Source organism: Schistocerca piceifrons, chromosome 9 (assembly GCF_021461385.2).
Source record: "Schistocerca piceifrons isolate TAMUIC-IGC-003096 chromosome 9, iqSchPice1.1, whole genome shotgun sequence".
Taxonomy (NCBI): Eukaryota; Metazoa; Arthropoda; class Insecta; order Orthoptera; family Acrididae; genus Schistocerca; species Schistocerca piceifrons.
Genome location: NC_060146.1, coordinates 152693061 through 152710792, shown reverse-complemented (window position 1 = coordinate 152710792; position 17732 = coordinate 152693061). Strand labels below are relative to the sequence as shown.

At 41.3% G+C, this 17732-nt stretch overlaps 1 protein-coding gene across 1 annotated transcript in view; it reads left to right on the top strand.

The window, feature by feature from the left end:
- Nucleotides 1–2142: 2142 nt before the first annotated feature.
- The window catches only part of LOC124716778 (luciferin sulfotransferase-like), an 87635-nt gene continuing 72045 nt past the window's right edge, over nt 2143–17732 (top strand). The window contains exons 1-2 of the mRNA XM_047243326.1: nt 2143–2344; nt 13792–13891. Coding sequence (XP_047099282.1) covers nt 2143–2344; nt 13792–13891 — 302 coding nt within the window. The remainder of the gene's footprint in view (nt 2345–13791; nt 13892–17732) is intronic.

Below are 17732 nucleotides of genomic sequence, written 5' to 3'. Positions count from 1 at the left end.
TCGTCTTTCTTCGATTTACTCTGAATCCATATTCTATACTTATTAGACTGTTCATTACATTCAGTAGATCACTCAGGATAGCAAAGTCATGAGGGAATTTTATCATTCATATCCTTTCACCCTGAATTTTAATTCCAACCCTGAACCTTGTACCGATTGAACAATGGGGGTAAAAGACTACATCCTTGTCTTACACCCTTTTTAATTCTAGCACTTCGTTCTTGGTCGTGCACTCTTATTGTTCCCTCTTGGCTCTTGTACATTTTGTACATTACCCGTCTCGCAATACAGCTTACTCCTGTTTTCCTCAGAATTTCGAACGTCTTGCACCATTCTACATTACGAACGCTTTTTCCAAGTGGACAAATCCTATTAACGTGTCATGATTTTTCTTTAGTCTTGCTTCCATTATCAATACACAAACTACCAGTCCAGAATTTACGGAAATTCCGTGACCTGCGTAGAAACTTGGTGCCCCATACGTCCGGCAACCTACGAGAATCTGGCCGAATACAGAATACCACACAGAATCGCTGCTGCACTGTTTTTCTAAGGTGTATCAACGTGCTGTGATTTTGTTGTAATAATTGTGTCATCAGCTAAAGAAAAAAATTTGCCCGATTAATGTTAAATGACACATCCGTTTCATATGTGACAAATAACAGTGGACCTATTATTCTACGAGGCAGTCAAGGAACTAAATGTACCAGGTTATTATGAAAAAATGATTTTAAAACCATTACACGGCATTGTTGATAAGCTTGCGGACTATTTTTCGACATAATCGCCATCTCTTTCAGTACCTGTGGTAAGCCGTGGCACAATCTTCTTTATGCCCTCCTCGAAGGACTCCCCCGTCAGTTCCTCCTCAACTTCAGGACTTCTTCCTGTACCTGCTCGTCGGTTGAAAATTTAATTCCACTCGTGCGCGCCTTCAGGGACGCCAAAATATGGTGACCTGAAGGGACTAAGTCATGGAAAATACGGGAGTGGTTCAAAACTTCCCAACCAAATGAATCCAAGAGTTGCTTGCTGGCTAAGGCTGTGTGAGCCTCTCGTCATCATTCGACTCCTTTTGTTTTGAGCGCTCCTTTAGAGTTTTCTTAGGGTCTTACAGTATCGTTGTGCATTGATGGCCTTCCCATGAGATAGAAATTCGACCAAAATTATACCTTTTCAGCCCCAAAACACTAAGTTCACGTTTGTATTTGCTCCAAATTGTGCTTTTGAATTTTTTGTCTGATGGGAAATTGGTGTGATGCCCATTCTGACGACTGTCTTTTTGTCTCAGACGTGTAATGGGCAACCATTGTTTCATATCCTGTCATAGCACAGCTCAGAAAATTCTCACTTCCCAATTCAAGTCGCTCAAGAAACTCGCGGTTGCTATTAACCGGATTTTTCTTGTGCTGCTCCGTCAGATCTTTTGGGAGCCGTCTAGGGCACAGTTTCCAGTATCCATGCGTTTCTGTGAGGTCTGGTATAACAGAGTGCTGGAGAGTTGTGGAAACATCGCACAAATTTTATCCAGTGTCAATCGGTGGTCTTCACGAACAGTTTCCTCCATTTTTTGCACCAACTCATCATTCAGAATGGAAGGTCTTCCACACCTCTGTTCGTCATGAACATCTTTTCTGTCTCCATTAAAGTCTCTACACCACTTCAATTCACTCGCACTGTTCGTGAAACCTTCGCCATGAACCGTTTTGATCCGCGAAAAAATTTCGGGAATTCCTATTCTCCCTGCTAGAAGCAAACGGGTCGCAGCACCTGGCACCTGGTTCGCACTTGGCGGGGTCTCTCCCACATCTTTCACGCAGTTCCACACCACAACATGAGTTCACGTACTACTGTGCTCTTGCGACGCTCACCCTCGTGAGGGGATCCGCCACTATCACTCAGTGTTGCCAGTCCTAAAAAAATAAAAATAAAAATAAAAAACATTTTGGTCACAGTACACTTACCTTCTTACTCTGACTTTTACTTTGTGAAGCTACATTAACGGGAAACACTGTTGAAGTTTCTATTGCATGATGGGTGTAAGACATACTGTATTCTCAATGTTTTGTCCTTAAATAGCTGCTCAAAGGCCAGTCACAGCTGTACCAATTCCTTGCAGGGAGCGAGGCGACGCTTGACGAGATGTCGGTTTCGGCGGAGCCGCTCGACACGCCGCGGATGCGGGAGTTCCTGAGCAAGGTCACCGGCGTCTACAACCAGGAGTACGTCAGGCTGTCGCCATCCAGCTGCGTCATGCCCACGCTCTACATGGACGTCGCCCAGAGGGTGATCGACTTCGAGGTCAGGCCAGACGACGTCTGGATAGTCACCTACCCAAAGTGCGGTGAGCCCAGTCTGCCAAACTGAGAATTCTCTCCAAAGAACGTGCACGTAGTCAGTTTTTCTGTTACAGTCATTTATCGCAAGATCTGTTTGATGCAGTTCACCACAGTACTCTAATGAGCACAAATCTTCATCGCTGTATGACTATTGTTCCATTCATTCATCTGAACCTGTCTCTGTTTTCCTCTACAATACACCCCCTGAAACACGCACATACAATTTCCTCCGATTTCAGACTGTTCCTCGAAGGCTCAGGATGTGTTCCATTAACTTATCAACTGACCTTTTCGTCTAGTCACATTGTGCCATGAAGTTCCTTTTTCCCCAATCAAAGCCAATACCTCTTTATTACACATTCTATATGTCCATGTAATCTTCCTCTTGCCCGCCCCCGGTAGCTCAGTGGTCAGCGCGACAGGATGTCCGTCCTAAGGGTCCGGGTTCGATTCCCGGCTGGGTCGGAGATTTTCTCCGCTCAGGGACTGGTTGTTGTCCTAATCATCATCATTTCATCCCCAGCGACACGTAAGTCGCCGAAGTGGCGTCAAATCGAAAGACTTGCACCCGGCGAACGGTCTACCCGGCGGGAGGCCCTAGTCACACGACATTTTTTTTTCATCTTCCTCTTGCTCACTTACTACGCTGTCGTCAGTCGTTTTACTGTCCCAACAGCATATACCACACTCACGGAAAACAATCGCGACACCAGGGCAACACGAAAGTTGGTTTGAGTGTTTCTACAGCTGAAAGATGATGTCTGTTCGAATTTCGCTTCAGTCGCATAAGAGCGGTGCCAGTAAAGCCACTCTCTCTCTCTTTCTCTCTCTCTCTCTCTCTCTCTCTCGCTTGCGCCTTTTCCCGCATCACACAGGGTCGGCATGGTTAAACGGATTTGGCTAAGTTAGTTTAAGGGGTGGCTTGATGCCCTACCTCCAGCCACCCCGTACCGCACCGGGACGGAATTAATGGACCCCAACTGTCTGCGACTAGTGTAATCCACGGAAAAGTACGAACATCTTCAGATGTCTGCAAGCCATGTAACTAGGCGGAACGTGGGGACCAACCTGGCAGTCACCTAGTGGGACGTGGAAAACCGCCTAACAACCACGTCCAGGCTGGCCAGCACACTGCCTGTCGTTGTTAATCCGCTGGGCGGATTCCATCTGGGGCCGGCGCACCTACCCGAGTCCAGGAAGTAGCGCATTTAGCGCTGTCGGCTACTCTGGCGGGTGCTAGTAAAGCCACTTTCTTTCTTTCTTTTGCCACTGCATTGTGTGCAGGGTCGGCAGGGTTAAATACAGATGTGGCATGGTTAATTTTAAGGGGTGGCTGGATGCCCTTCCTGCCACCACCCCATACCCCCCGGGACAGAATTAGTGTACCCCAGGTGTCCGCATTCAGTGTAAATCGTGAAATAGTATGAATGTGTTTCAAATGTCTGCGAGTCGTGTAACTGAGGCTTGACGTGGAGACCAGCCTGGCAGTCACTTATTGGGATGTGGAAAACCGCCTAAAATCCACATCCAGGCTGGCCGGCACACCACCCGTCATCGTTAATCCGCTGGGTGGATTCTATCTGGGGCCAGCGCGCCTACCAGAGTCCAGTAAGTAGCTCATTTAGAGCTCTCAGCTACTCTGATGGGTGCTAGTAAAGCCACTATGAGAATGCAAATCAGGTTTGCTTTAAGTATAAGCTGTAACTGAGCTGAGCAGTAGTTATTTTTGAGATTGGACCTGGTGAGTTGATGTTAGTCGAGAATCCGCTTAAGGTGACTAAGGCGTCATTATCAGTACCTCACTGAGTTCGAACAAGGCCGTGTAATAGGGCTACGAGAAGCTGGATGATCCTTCTGCGGTATTGCAGAAAGACATGGCAGGAATGTAGCCACTGTACATGATTGCTGGCAGCAGATGACCACATGGCACTACTGAGATTGGAAGTCCATTGTGTTCAGTGTATGGTTCTGGCGTATCGTACTGAATATGTAGCAGGAATCTGAATACCAATTGGCATCACAGTGAAACAACGAACTGTTACAAATCTTTTACTTCAAGAACAGCTCCCAGCCAGACGTCCTCAGTGTGCGTTCCACTGTTCCCAAACTACTGCCAATTGCGTATTCAGCGAGAGCTCATTGGAAGGCAGAGTGGATTTCTGTTGTGTTTTCTAATGCAGGCTGGTGCTCCCTCGATGTCAGTGACAGCCCTGTGTTGGTTAGAAGGAGGCCAGTTGAGGACCTTTAGCCAACCTGCCTGCGTACTAGACATTCTGGACCTACACCTCGAGTTATGCCAACAGGATCAGTCTCGTGGTTGTCCCACGGACCCTGACTGCAAATTTGTTCGCCAGTGTCGTGACTCGACCTGTTTTGCTGCAATTCCTGAACAGCATTCCGGGGGTATTTTCCTTGAGGATAACGCTCGCCTACATATTGCTGCTGTAGCCCAGCATGCTCTACAGTGTTGACATGTTGCCTTGGTCTGCTCGTTCACCAGGCTTCTCTGCAATCGAGCGCAAATGGGGCATCAATGGGTGACAGCTCCAACCCCATCCACAAACAGCATTAGCTGCCCCTCCATTGCCGGCCGGCGTGGCTGAGCGGTTCTAGGCGCTACAGTCTAGAACCACGTGACCGCTATGGTCGCAGGTTCGAATCCTGCCTTGGGCATGGATGTGTGTGATGTCCTTAGGTTAGTTAGGTTTAAGTAGTTCTAAGTTCTAGGGGACTGATGACCTCAGAAGTTAAGTCCCATAGTGCTCAGAGCCATTTTGCCCCTGCATTAACAGACCAAATGCAACAGGCATGAAACTCCACCTCACAAACTGACATCTGGCAACGTTAAGACACAATTAATGCACGTTTTCGTCCTTGAATTCAATATTCTGGCGATTATACCGGTTATTAATGTATCAGCAGTTCACGTTTGCAATGACTTGCCTCGTGCTTGCATTAATCTGTGATTGAGCTAGGCTAATTACTTAAATATGCTACCTAGACAAATTTATTTGCAAAATCTAATTACTCTACAATAATAATTTTTCGGTGTTGCTTTTTTTCAGTTAATGTATTTTCAGTGTCTCAGTTTCTAATCTAATTGTCTCAGCGACACCAGAGCAATCTTCGTTATCTTTGGTTTACTTTCGTCGATGCTCATCTTATAAACTCTTTTTCAGAACACTATGTCTACATCTACATCTACATGGATACTCTGCAAATCACATTTAAGTGCCTGGCCGGGGGGTCATCGAACCACCTTCACAATTCTCTATTATTCCAACCTCGAATAGCGCGCGGGAAGAATGAACACCTATATCTTTCCGTACAAGCTCCGATTACCCTTATTTTATCGTGGTGGTCGTTCCTCCCTATGTATGTCGATGTCAACAAAATATTTTCGCATTCGGAGGAGAAAGTTGGTGATTGGAATTTCGTGAGAAGGTTCCGTCGCAACGAAAAACGCCATTCTTTTGATGATTTCCAGCTCAAATCCTGTATCATTTCTGTGACACTCTCTCCAACATTTCGCGATAATACAAAACTTGCTGCCTTTCTTTGAACTTTTTCGATCTACTCAGTCGATCCTATCTGGTAACGATCCCACACAGTGCAGCAGTATTGTAAAAGTGGACGGACAAGTGTAGCGTAGGCAGTCTCCTTAGTAGGTCTGTTACATTTTCTAAGTGTCCTGCCAATAAAACTCAGTCTTTGGTTAGCCTTCACCACAACATTTTCTGTGTGTTCCTTCCAATTTAAATTGTTCGTAATTGTAATACTGAGGTATTTAGTTGAATTTACGGCTTTTAGATTAGACTGATTTATCGTGTAACCGAAGTTTAACGCGTTCCTTTTAGCACTCCTGTGATGACCTCACACTTTTCGTTATTTAAGGTCAACTGTCACTTTTCGTACCATTCCGATATTTCTTCTAAACCGTTTGCAGTTTGTTTTGATCTTCTGATGACTTTATTAGTCGATAAACGACAGCGTCATCTGTAAACAACCGAAAACGGCTGCTCAGATTGTCTCCAAAGTCGTTTATATAGATAAGGAACAGCAAAGGCCCTATAACACTACCTTGGGGAACGCCTGAAATCACTTATGTTTTACTCGATGACTTTCCGTCAATTACTACGAACTGTGACCTCTCTGACAGGACCTCTATGCATTCCGTTCAGCACATTTCTAGGTCGTTTGTCGTCAGAATTACGTAATCGATAAATCTCAAAGCTTTTATTTCTTCTCCCGGAACTTTAATCCCTTTTCCAGTTTATCGTCAGTTTCTTTCGATGGTTTCTCTGTGCATATTGAGTAACAATGAGGATAGGCTACGAGCCTGTTACACTCTGTTCTAAATTATCTCTCCCTTTCGCTCCTTCGATTCGAGCTGCAGTGTGGTTTCTCTTCTAGTTGTAGATGACTGTGGCTTCAGAATTCCAAAGTGAATGTTAGCTCCATCATTGTTGAAAGCTTATTGTGAAGCTACAAATGCCATAAATCTCAAATTTTATTTCTTCGCCATGTCATATATTGTTTCAAGCGTTTGTAAATTTCCAGACAACCCAGAACAAATTTTTAAGTGGGTTGGTTAATATCAATTGTTTATTACTTCTGCAGATAATAGTTTATTGTCAGTATTTTATAATCTTCGCTTATTAAGCTAATGCTTTGGTAAACCTTTTATCACATGCCCTCTGTGGTACTGGGATTACTGTAAGGTGCTGTAAGCATTTTAATTACAGTGTTGTTATTGAAAAGCTGATTTGACTAATACTTCTAGTTAACAAATTTTCACTCATAATTTGATAACTCTCAGCAACTGATCGTCTTTATATTGTAATTCTCCTCTTCATTACGTCAGTTGTACTGAAAGGCGTCAGCTGCTCGTTGTGGCTTCTTTCAATGGTCGTGCAGGTGAGCCAGGCGCTTGTGTTCTGTTTTCATGTCAAAGTATTGTAGTCTGCCAGGCAGCATTCCTCTGAGTGGAATAGGCAGTCGCATGATGCATCTTGCACACCTCAAAGTCTTTGACACGCTGCGGCCAATCAGAGGCCACACTACTACATTTCTAGAGAACGTGTTTGGACAGGAAGGCACTCTTGCACTCTTGGGCCAGCGTTTGTGTAGCGTGGACGTTCTGATCACAGTTTCCACTAGGGCGATGCAAATCCACGGCTTCAACGTGCTGTCCATATGATTGGGTGACGTCACTGAATACTTTTAGTCTGACAAAGTACGTTTCACTCACATCACTTTCGGTCCTTGCAGATGGTGAAATTTGTGAGTCATGTGTGTAGGGAATAAGTTCTCACAGTCTAACTTATTCAAACTGTAATGTAAACCAGTTTTCCTGAGTGATGAGATCGGAACCATGTGGCCAAGTATCACAGCCTTGAACATTGGTTGCAGCTTACTTGTCTCTCAACTTAAGAAAAGAAGAACGATTTTAGTGTTTTGTTTTCTGGTAATTATTATTATCGTTAATTCCCCATTTAGAAGAGCGTTAAAACGCAATCAATTTTGATGGCACTTTTTTGTCTCTTTCTTTTCTCTTACCAAAAACCTCTCATATATTCACTGTGTTTCTTCTTCCTCTCTTCTGTCCACTTCTTTCCTGGTTTCTTCTCCCTTGGTGTTTCCTCGAATTTCTGTTTCCTGATTTTTTCTCTATATTTTTCTATGTTCGTTATTTCTTCTCTGGAGATATTTAGTTTCTTGAGGTCTTTTATGGTTTCCTTTGCCAAGTCAGTTTTCATCGTATTACTCATCTTCTTGATCAGCCTATTTTCGTTCATCCTATAAATGTGCCCATAGAATTTAGCCCTTCTTTTTATGATGTTGTTTGTAATTGTCTCCATCTGTTTGTACAGTTCTTTTGTTGGTCTTTTTATCCAGATCCCCTGTCTCTGAACTGGCCCATAGATCTTTCTCAGATTTTTCCTCTTGCTTTTCCATTTCCTTGATTTTCGTTCTTTCCCCTGATTACTGTCGTTTCTGAGGCATTCAAGGCTTCAAGTAAGAATACTTTTTTGTAATGTCTTAATTTGGCATTAACGGAAATACTTCTTTTGTTGTAATGGTTCCATGTAAGTCTGTAAGCGTTTGTTACTTTGCAACTCTTTCTTCATTGGCTGTCGAATTTAGTCCTGTTTTCTGTATAATCTCTCCCAGGTATTTGAAACTTTCAGCTTGCGCTATCTTTACATACTTTGTTACCAGTGGGTTTCTGTCTGTGCATTTTGTGTCCATGTACTGGATTTTTTCATACGAAATTTGTACTCCTGTTCTGGCTGCGATTCCATGTAATGTCTCTAGGGCTTCTTTGGCCTCTTTTCTGTTATTTCTTATGATGGCTATATCATCGGCAAAGGCCAGACATTTTATGTTGATGGTTTTATTTTTGCGTCTCCCCATCTTTACCCCATTGACTCCTTTGTACCACGTCCTTATTATTTTCTCTAGAACTGCGTTAAATAAAATGGGTGACAGGTCATCCCCCTGTCTCACTCCTTTCTTGATTCCAACGGTTCCGAGGTCTCTCCCATGAACTTCACTTTGGATTTTGGATTTGCTAATGTTTCCTGGATTAGTTTCCTGATCTTGTTGTCTGCCTTCATTTCTACCAGTGTACTGAAAAGTGTTTCTCTGTCTATGGAATCGTAGGCCTTCTTGAAATCAACAAATGTTATAGCGGTGTTTCTGGACTTTGTCATTGTTAATATTGTTCTCAGGCACTAGATCTGTTCCCTGCATAATCTTCCCTTCCTGAACCCTGCTTGGTACCCTCTGATATGTGGATCTATTTGAGGTTCTACGCGATTTAACCGAGCTTTGGATAGAATTTTGTATGTCTGGCAGTAACTAAATTCCTCTACAGTTATTAGGCTCTGTTTCGTCTTCTTTCTTGTGGAGGGGGTGTATTAGGGGTGACTTCCATTCTTCTGGCAACTTTTCTGTTTCCCAGATGTTTTTGTTTATTCTGTGTATTTTGGGTGTAATGTTTTCGTGGTCTAATTTCCATATGTCTGCAATCAGTCCATCTGCTCCTAGTCTCTGTTATTTTTCAATGATTTTATTATTTTCACTATTTCCTCGTGCGTTGGGGGTTCGGAGTCCTGGCTAGGTTCTGGGTTTGTAAACTGTAATCTCTGTTTTGGTTCATCATAGTTGAGTAGTATGAGTATCGAGCTAATATTTAACAGTTATTCTTCGTATTTGTCTCCAGCGTTCCATCTTGTCTTTTGAAGCACAAGCTTGGAGGTTAATACGCGGTCATATTTTCTCGGAAAATTCTGTAAAAATTCCGTGTGTTGTTTCTGGTGAAGTCCTCTTCTACTTCCTTCAACCTGCTGTTCTCGTAACCTCTTTTTTCTCTGCGGATTATGTTTGAAGTGTTTTTCTGTATCCTTTTGAATTCTTCCCATTTTTCTTGTGTTCTATCGCTGTTAAATTTTTCCAGGCTTGTATTCTGTCTTCTATGGCTCTGTCGCATGTCATGTTCCACCATCGACGTTTCCTTTTTCTCGGTGGTTGCCCCAGTTTTATCAGTTCTCTCATTTTTTCCGATAGTTCTGTCCAGTTGTTGCTGTTGATTTTCTTAATTTCTTCTATTATTTCTTTCTTGTTCAGATGCAGGTGCTCTGGATCTGTTCTGAAAGGTCTGTTGGTTCTCTTGATTTGTCTGTTGGGTATAAATTTTGCTTAGATTTAGAGAAGGTGATGATCAGACCCAAAAACTCATTTCCTAGTTCTTACGTTCAGTATTTCTCTAGCGTTTTTCATAGACATTGCTACGTGGCCTATCTGAAGTTCTCGTAGAGCATTGTTGGGAGGATTTACTAATTTTCTGGGTGGTTTCTGGAATTGCGTTTAGGTAATTTTCAGCTCAAAATTCCTGCAGAAATTTATCAAGTTCTCTTCATTTTTGTTTGTTCTCTTGTGAGCCGCGTGTTTCCCTGCCATGTTTCGGAATTTTCTTCCCTTGCCTAAGTGGGAATTGAAATCCCCTAACAACACTTTTACGTGATTCTTGGGGATTTTGCTAGTAGTTTCTTCCAGATCTTCCCAGAATTCCTCTGCCATCTCTGGGTTCTTCTTGTTATAATTATATGTGGGGTATGTGCACGAATTAGTGTATTTCTGGTAATATTATCGATAAATTTTGTGTAGTATTTGAACGAAGTTGTAATCGCCTGCATGGTGTTATCTACCGTGTACAGAATTTTGAGCATTAGCTTTCGTCTTTTCATTATATTAAACAGTTCACTTTGTCTGAACTTGCAACAACGGGGCATTGTGTGCTTTTATTATACCTCCACAATAAGATGCGCACTTCTGTATCTCGCATGCAGTTTCCTCTTGTCTTTCGTAGCATTTACAGCTGTCAGATAAGTCGCGAAAGCTGGAGTTGGCCGACGCATGCAGTTCGAAGCAACGGCATCGCCACATCAGTTTCTTCACTGTAATTTTTGTCGTTGCTTATTATGAGTTGAAAGTTCTTATTCCGGGTGCTCAGTTTCGTAGTATACAGACGCCGTTACATTGTCTAGCACGATTTTGTACCAACAGGGTCAAACTCATTACACAGTGATGTATTAACGCTGCAGTATTACTGGTCAGGAACCGTTAAATGAAGTTCCCCGTTCCATTTACGAGCGACCTGCCATCGTCGGTAGGAATTACCAACCAGATTGCGTTATCAGACAACATACCTAAATATTTGCTAAAATCTGGGTACAACTTTCGAAAGTTCAGAACATTAGTAGAATTTTTCAAGACGATGGTAGGCTTTCAGTGTTCGATATAACGGTTGTTATGACCAGACGAAACTGCTGTCATCCAGCCACAACTGAGGATTTTTTGATTGCTTGGGGAGTTGGTTTATTGGAACAACAACTGATGAGATATTATTTTACTTTATTGCTTGAATGATAAAAAGATTTATTTAACTTGATACGATGCTTTGCCACTGGAGTGCCTGAAAATTTACAACTATCACTGACTATGAAAGCAACGCTTGATGCACTGATTACACAGGCTAACGAATTTTTTTAAACTTTCTTTACTTTGATAGATCATCTTCATAGATTTTTATGAGCTGAAAGAAAATCTAGACTTAGTTTTTTGTATCACCCATAGTTTTCGAGCAATATGCTTTTTATAATATAGTAAAAAATCCAATGCTATACTAAACGGGGAAATTAATCAAATGCTTTCTTACAACATAAGCATGGTTTGTATTTACAGTAAGCTACTTAAAACAATGATATTTGTTAATAGATGTTTCACTTGTCAGTTGGAATTGGTTTGTATTTTCTTTCTCTTTATTCATTGAAGCTTTTTGTGTCGCTTTTCCTACGATGAGTCGCTTCCTGAACTTCTCGGTGAAGTGGCCAACAGTAGTCCCTCATCATGTTGGTGTTCCAGAGGCCTTGGTAGCGTTTTTCCATCACTTTACTGTCCTGTTGAAAACGCTCTCCTAGCTCCTCACTAACATCTCCCATATTGTCCGGAAGTAATCATGATGACTGTTCAAAAAGTGAACTTTCATGCTCATTAAATATCTTAAAGTTTTAAATTTCTTTAACATTATAGCTATAATAGAAACATATTCTGGGTCTTTTTCATGTCCTAAGATCTTTGTAACGACTTGCTTAAATGATACCCATGCTTCTTTCTCTTTTAAGGTCATTGTGGATTCAAAGTTAACATCAAACATCAATTTTCTAATGTCAGGTCCGACAAAGACGCCTTCTTTTAGTTTAGCTTCTGAAAGGTGTGGAAACTTTTGGTAGAGATACGTAAAACATAGTCCATCTTTAGGCAAAGCCTTTACAAGCTGTTTTATTAGGCCTAACTTTACGTTTAGAGGTGGTAGAAGTACGTTTTTTGGATCTACATCGTTTTTGCGTAGAATGTTCTTCTCGTCAGGTTTTAAAGACTCCCTCCATATCATAGGAACAGCAAATCTAAAGGCTTTTTTCTCCTTTTTCGACCATTTTCTCCGATCTTCAACACACACATAACATACCTTATCTGACGCCCAAAATTTATCTTGATCACCAAGATTAGATCCAAAGTATAATAGATAAAGCTTTTTCACAAAGCCTATGTTTCTTTGGTGTTTTTTAAGCACAAATTCATCACAAATATAACAAACACAGTCAGCAGAGTTTGTACAACCACTATAAGATATTGTACTGAGCACATGTACAGGAAACGGGAAAGTGAAGTTAGGTTGGCAGTAAACAAAACACCATCTGTTAACATCAAAATAGAATCGACCTCTTTTTGCCAACAATGGTTTTTCAGCAGTGCTACCAACGTCATCTACATTCGTTACACCTCCTTTTTAAATTATTTTAACTATTTAAAAGCTGTTAAATTCTTTAAAAATCGCTTAATTTAATAAATTTAACTGTAAAATGTAAGGAAATAGTGGGTGATACAGTTTTTTAAGTATCATATTTGGATTTCCCACCCTAAAAAACATAAGAATAAGGTATTTTCAGCAAAAAAGTTTTTCCCTCGTTGGCCTGTGTTATCAAAATCTTTTCTTTAATAACAATGATGAACATTTACAAAAATACATTTCCATCTGAGACTCGAGGAATACTTCAGTCCTACTCGAAGATGATGACTGCTTCAGATGAGGTCACGAAATGCGCAGAGCGCTTCCATGCTCGGTTCTATATTGACCTCCGCATGAGGGCAATGCTGTGCTGAGAGAGGGGCGTGTCTCCTCCAGCCTCTCCCATTCATCGTTGCACATTGCAGCGAGACATCGCTAATGTCTGTTGTATCGATGGGGTTTGCTGACTGTGGTGTGGCACCACGATCTTTGGACGATACCACACTGTTACCAGGTAGGGCTGGTCTCTGGGGTTTGGAAATAAGTCAACGAATTATATTAAGACAATATAATTAAGGAACTTAACATTATGAAATGTTACAGTATTACAGTGTAGATATTAATTACATGGTAAATTAATGTAATAGTGAAACTTCCTGACAGATTAAAACTGTGTGCCGGACCGAGACTCGAACTTGGGACCTTTGCCTTTCGCGGGCAAGTGCTCTACCGACTGAGCTACCCAAGCACGACTCACGCCCCGTCCTCACAGCTTTAATTCCGCCAGTACCTCGTCTCCTACCTTCCAAACTTTACAGAAGCTCTCCTGTAATGTAATAGTCTTCAGACTTACTGTCAATGTGCTCTTCAGGGGAATAGAGAGATTGGAGCTGAGCAGAAAGTTATTTAATTCAGCCTCATACTTCGCTATTTTCTCCGGTAGGTTGTTAAATATATGTGTAATATGTGGCTCCAAGGCCTCTACTAAGAGGCCATTGTCACTTTGCCGTTACACATTCGAATTTCTACAGCTTTTTTTATCATAAAGTCCCAGTGAGACGAAGGAGACTTTAAAACACGTCACATTTCTGTCTACAGGCACTACTTGGAGCCAGGAGATGATCTGGCTGGTCATGAATAACTTCGATTACGACACGGCGTACAAAATTCCGCTACATGAAAGGACACCATTCATTGAGTAAGTAGAAAAAACAGTCAGTTATGGTCATTTGCTGTGGTTTGGTCACTGCGCACGCTACTGATTATCCATTTTGTAAGAACTTTTGTTTTGATTGAATTCCTATGGCGAAATCAATGTGGGAGTTTGTTGTGGTAGGTGTCCACTGGTAGAAGCAGTGGCGATTGCAGCAGGGCCGAATACAATATCTCTGGATCGTTAGGCTGACATGTGGTGCAGGTCGTTCTGAGGAAAATTTTGTGATAACTAAACCGTGCAAACAGCTTTCTAGAACAATTTTGGAATTTGAGGCTTATTATCTAGTCCCACAAAATTTTACTGTTTATTGATGTTGTGGTCTTCGGACCAAAGGCTGGTAAGGTGCAGCTCTTCATGATACTAAAAAGTACCTGTTATGTAATACACATTATACATTGATGGATTACTTAGATAAAACAGAGTAGGGGTTTGGTAAAAAAAGTGTTATACAAATAAATAATAATAATAATGATTATAAAACATCCAACAGCCCACATAACACCTTTACACCATGTTTTTCTTTTTTTTTCCTTCTCTAGAAAAACTTATTCCCAAGCTATGCATAGCACAGTACTAACACCTCTTCTTCTTTCTGAGCTCAACGTCTCACTCATTATAGAGGGATGATGATTCAGTTTTTCAGGAGAGCAAATGGGAAGTTGCAGTACAGAAAGTGGCCCACAGATTACCAATGTCTGTTTGTTTGTGTGTGTAGTGAGTGAAGTGTTATAAAACAATGTGTGTGTAGTGTGTGCAGTGAATGACAGTGGGATATGAGTGAACAATGTGGCATTACATTATTTAATAAGTTATTTGTAAACGAAGTATTGTATACCAGGAGTACATTTAATGATTGTCTCTAACTAGGAATTTGTAAATGCGTGTGCATACGAATTGGCTTATTTTAAATTGGTCTAAACTTGTAAAGACTTTGACATGTCCTATATCCTTGTAAAAAGAGATCTTCTACTACTACTACTACTAGTACTACTCTATCCTGTGTAAACCTCATCTCCAAATAGCTACTGTGACTCACGTCCATCTGAATCTGCTTACTGTATTTATCTTTTGGTCTCCTTCTACGATTATTACCCCCAAGATTTCCCTCCATTACTAAATTGATGATCCCCTGGTATCTCAGAACATGTCCTACCAACCTATCCCTTCTTTTAGTTAGGTTGCGCCACAAATTCCTCTTCTCCCCAATTATATTCAGTACCTCCTCATTACTTACGTGATCTACTCATCTAGTTTTCAGCATTCTTCTGTAACACCACATTTGAGAAGTTTCTATTCTCTTCTTGTCTAAACTGTTAATCTCCTTGTTTCAATTCCATACATGCCTACGCTCCATACAAATACTTTCAGAAATGACTTCCTGACACTTCAATCTATATTCTATGTTAACAAATGTCTCTTCTCCAGAAACACTTTGGTTGCCATTGCCAGTCTATATTTTTATGCCCTCTCTACTTCGGCCATCATCAGTTATTTTATTGCCCAAATAGCAAATCTCGTCTGCTGCTTCTAGTGTCTCGTTTTGTAATCTAATTCCCTCAGTATCGCCTGATTTAATTCGATTACATTCCTTTCTTCTTGTTTTGTTTTTGCTGTTCCACATATATCCTCCTTTTAAAATACTGTCCATTCCGTTCAACTACTCTTCCGAGCCCTTTGCTGTGTACCGTATATCATTTATTAAATCGATTAAAACTATGAAAAGATGAAAAAATATAAAAAAGTTTTCTTCAGAGACTAGCTGCACTTTGAATTTCATTGTTATTCACTTACGAAGAAGGTATAGTCGCAATTGCAGTTTTGGGAGTTAAGCTATAGCTGTCGTAATAACGCAATACTGATGTTTCCAAATTATTAGTTATTTCCTTCCGCTGGTAACATAATTAGTACCATAAAAACGCTAAATATATGTACATATATACACACTACCAGAGTACCTGGCGTTGCCTGGGTATGTATTGATTCCAATCCATTAATCCATCTTCCCCTGCCCACTCCTTCTGTACACCTCCTCCTCTCCCATATCGGAGTCCATCTCCCTCTTCCCCTCTCTGTCTCTCCTTCTCTTCCTCCCCCTCCTCTCTCCACGTTACCACCCCCCACCTCAACAGGAGGTGCTCATTCTAACCCCCAACCCCCATTATTTATTTCCAGATAGAAACTAATACGTTCACCAAGAGTGATTGAACTCTATCTAACGGTTTAGTAGGTGTCGTGGAACATACGTACCTGCATACACTTTGTAAATACCCTGTTTGTATGTTGTCAGCGCTATAGACTGACGAGTGGATAGAGAAGTGTATGGACATTTTTTTTTTTAAAAGCAAACAATGTACTTAGAAAATTTTACCTTATTCATGTGACATCCAGTTCTAAAAATTATATAGTTGTCAATAATTCCACTGCCCAGATACTATCAACAACATTCATCATCCTACATTTCCTTGGGTCTCACTTTACAATGCATGTCCTACCAACACCGAGTCTCCACTAAGAAAAAAACATGTCCATAAACTTCTCTATCCACTCGCTAACTGATACTCCGTCCAACCATAGACTCTCTTGCCGAGGGCGCAGAGCGCTGTTAGTGATATTAACACAGTCTATAGCACTGCCAACATACAAACAGGCTATTTACAACTTTTATAATACTGTATGTATGCATATGTTCCTTTGTCAAGTGTGAGTTCCTGTACTGTTCATCCAATTGCAGTGAAACTCCGATCAGATGTGAAGAACTATTACATCTCTTTTTTAGAGCCGGCTTCGGTGGCCGAGCGGTTCTAGGCGCTTCAGTCTGGAACCGCGCTGCTGCTACGGTCGCAGGTTCGAATCCTGCCTGGGGCATGGATGTGTGTGATGTCCTTAGGTTAGTTATATTTAAGTAGTTCTAAGTCTAGGGGACTGATGACCTCAGATGTTAAGTCCCATAGTGCTTAGAGCCATTGAATCTCTTTTAGAATAGATGGTGCGTGAGCCATTTCAACAGACCTGCGTACTTCATATAGTTTAGCGGCAGTTCATGTGTTTTTGCGCACGCACGACGCAGTTATGATATAACTGAACTGAATCTAATACGAGCAACGACATTTCAGTTCGTGAATGATGTAACAAGCGCCGTTGATAGCCAAATTTCAATTGCTGCCGACATTAGATAATAGATTCCACACACATTTTCTTTTATTTTTCCAAGAGAAATTGTAATAGACGGCAGAAAGCATTTCTCGCTGTCCAATCAGATATGCGAAACAAACGACATGCGATTGGTCGAGTTTTTTTAATTTTTTTATTATTTTTTTATTTGACCTTTGAGCGTGTACTCAATTTAGCCATCGGCAACACATAGTGACAATGTACACATAATTGAATAAACAAATACAGAAATGCATATTTACAAGAATAAAAAGCTTAACTGTTACAGGTTTGTACATAATGTTTTAAAAATTGAATTGAATTATACCTCAGGCACAAAAGAAAGAGCATCGCGACCTTCAGAAACAATCGAGCAGCGGGGAAGCGAAGCTGCAAACCGTTTCACACTGCTGGAACCAAGAGCACACTACACGCTTGTTTATACCTTAGTGCATTCTACTACGATGCTACTTGTGATTACAGCCTTCATTGAAGCGTGGTTATTGGAAAAATGGATAAATAACGCGTGTATTGCTGTGCGCTCAAATACTGGAATGAAACACCAGGAATATGCTGCGTGAGTGGAAGAGTGAAATTTTCAGAATTACATTCAGCACCCGAACCATTTCCAACGTTGGTATCAGGCGACGCAAGCCGAGCGAAACATAAGCAA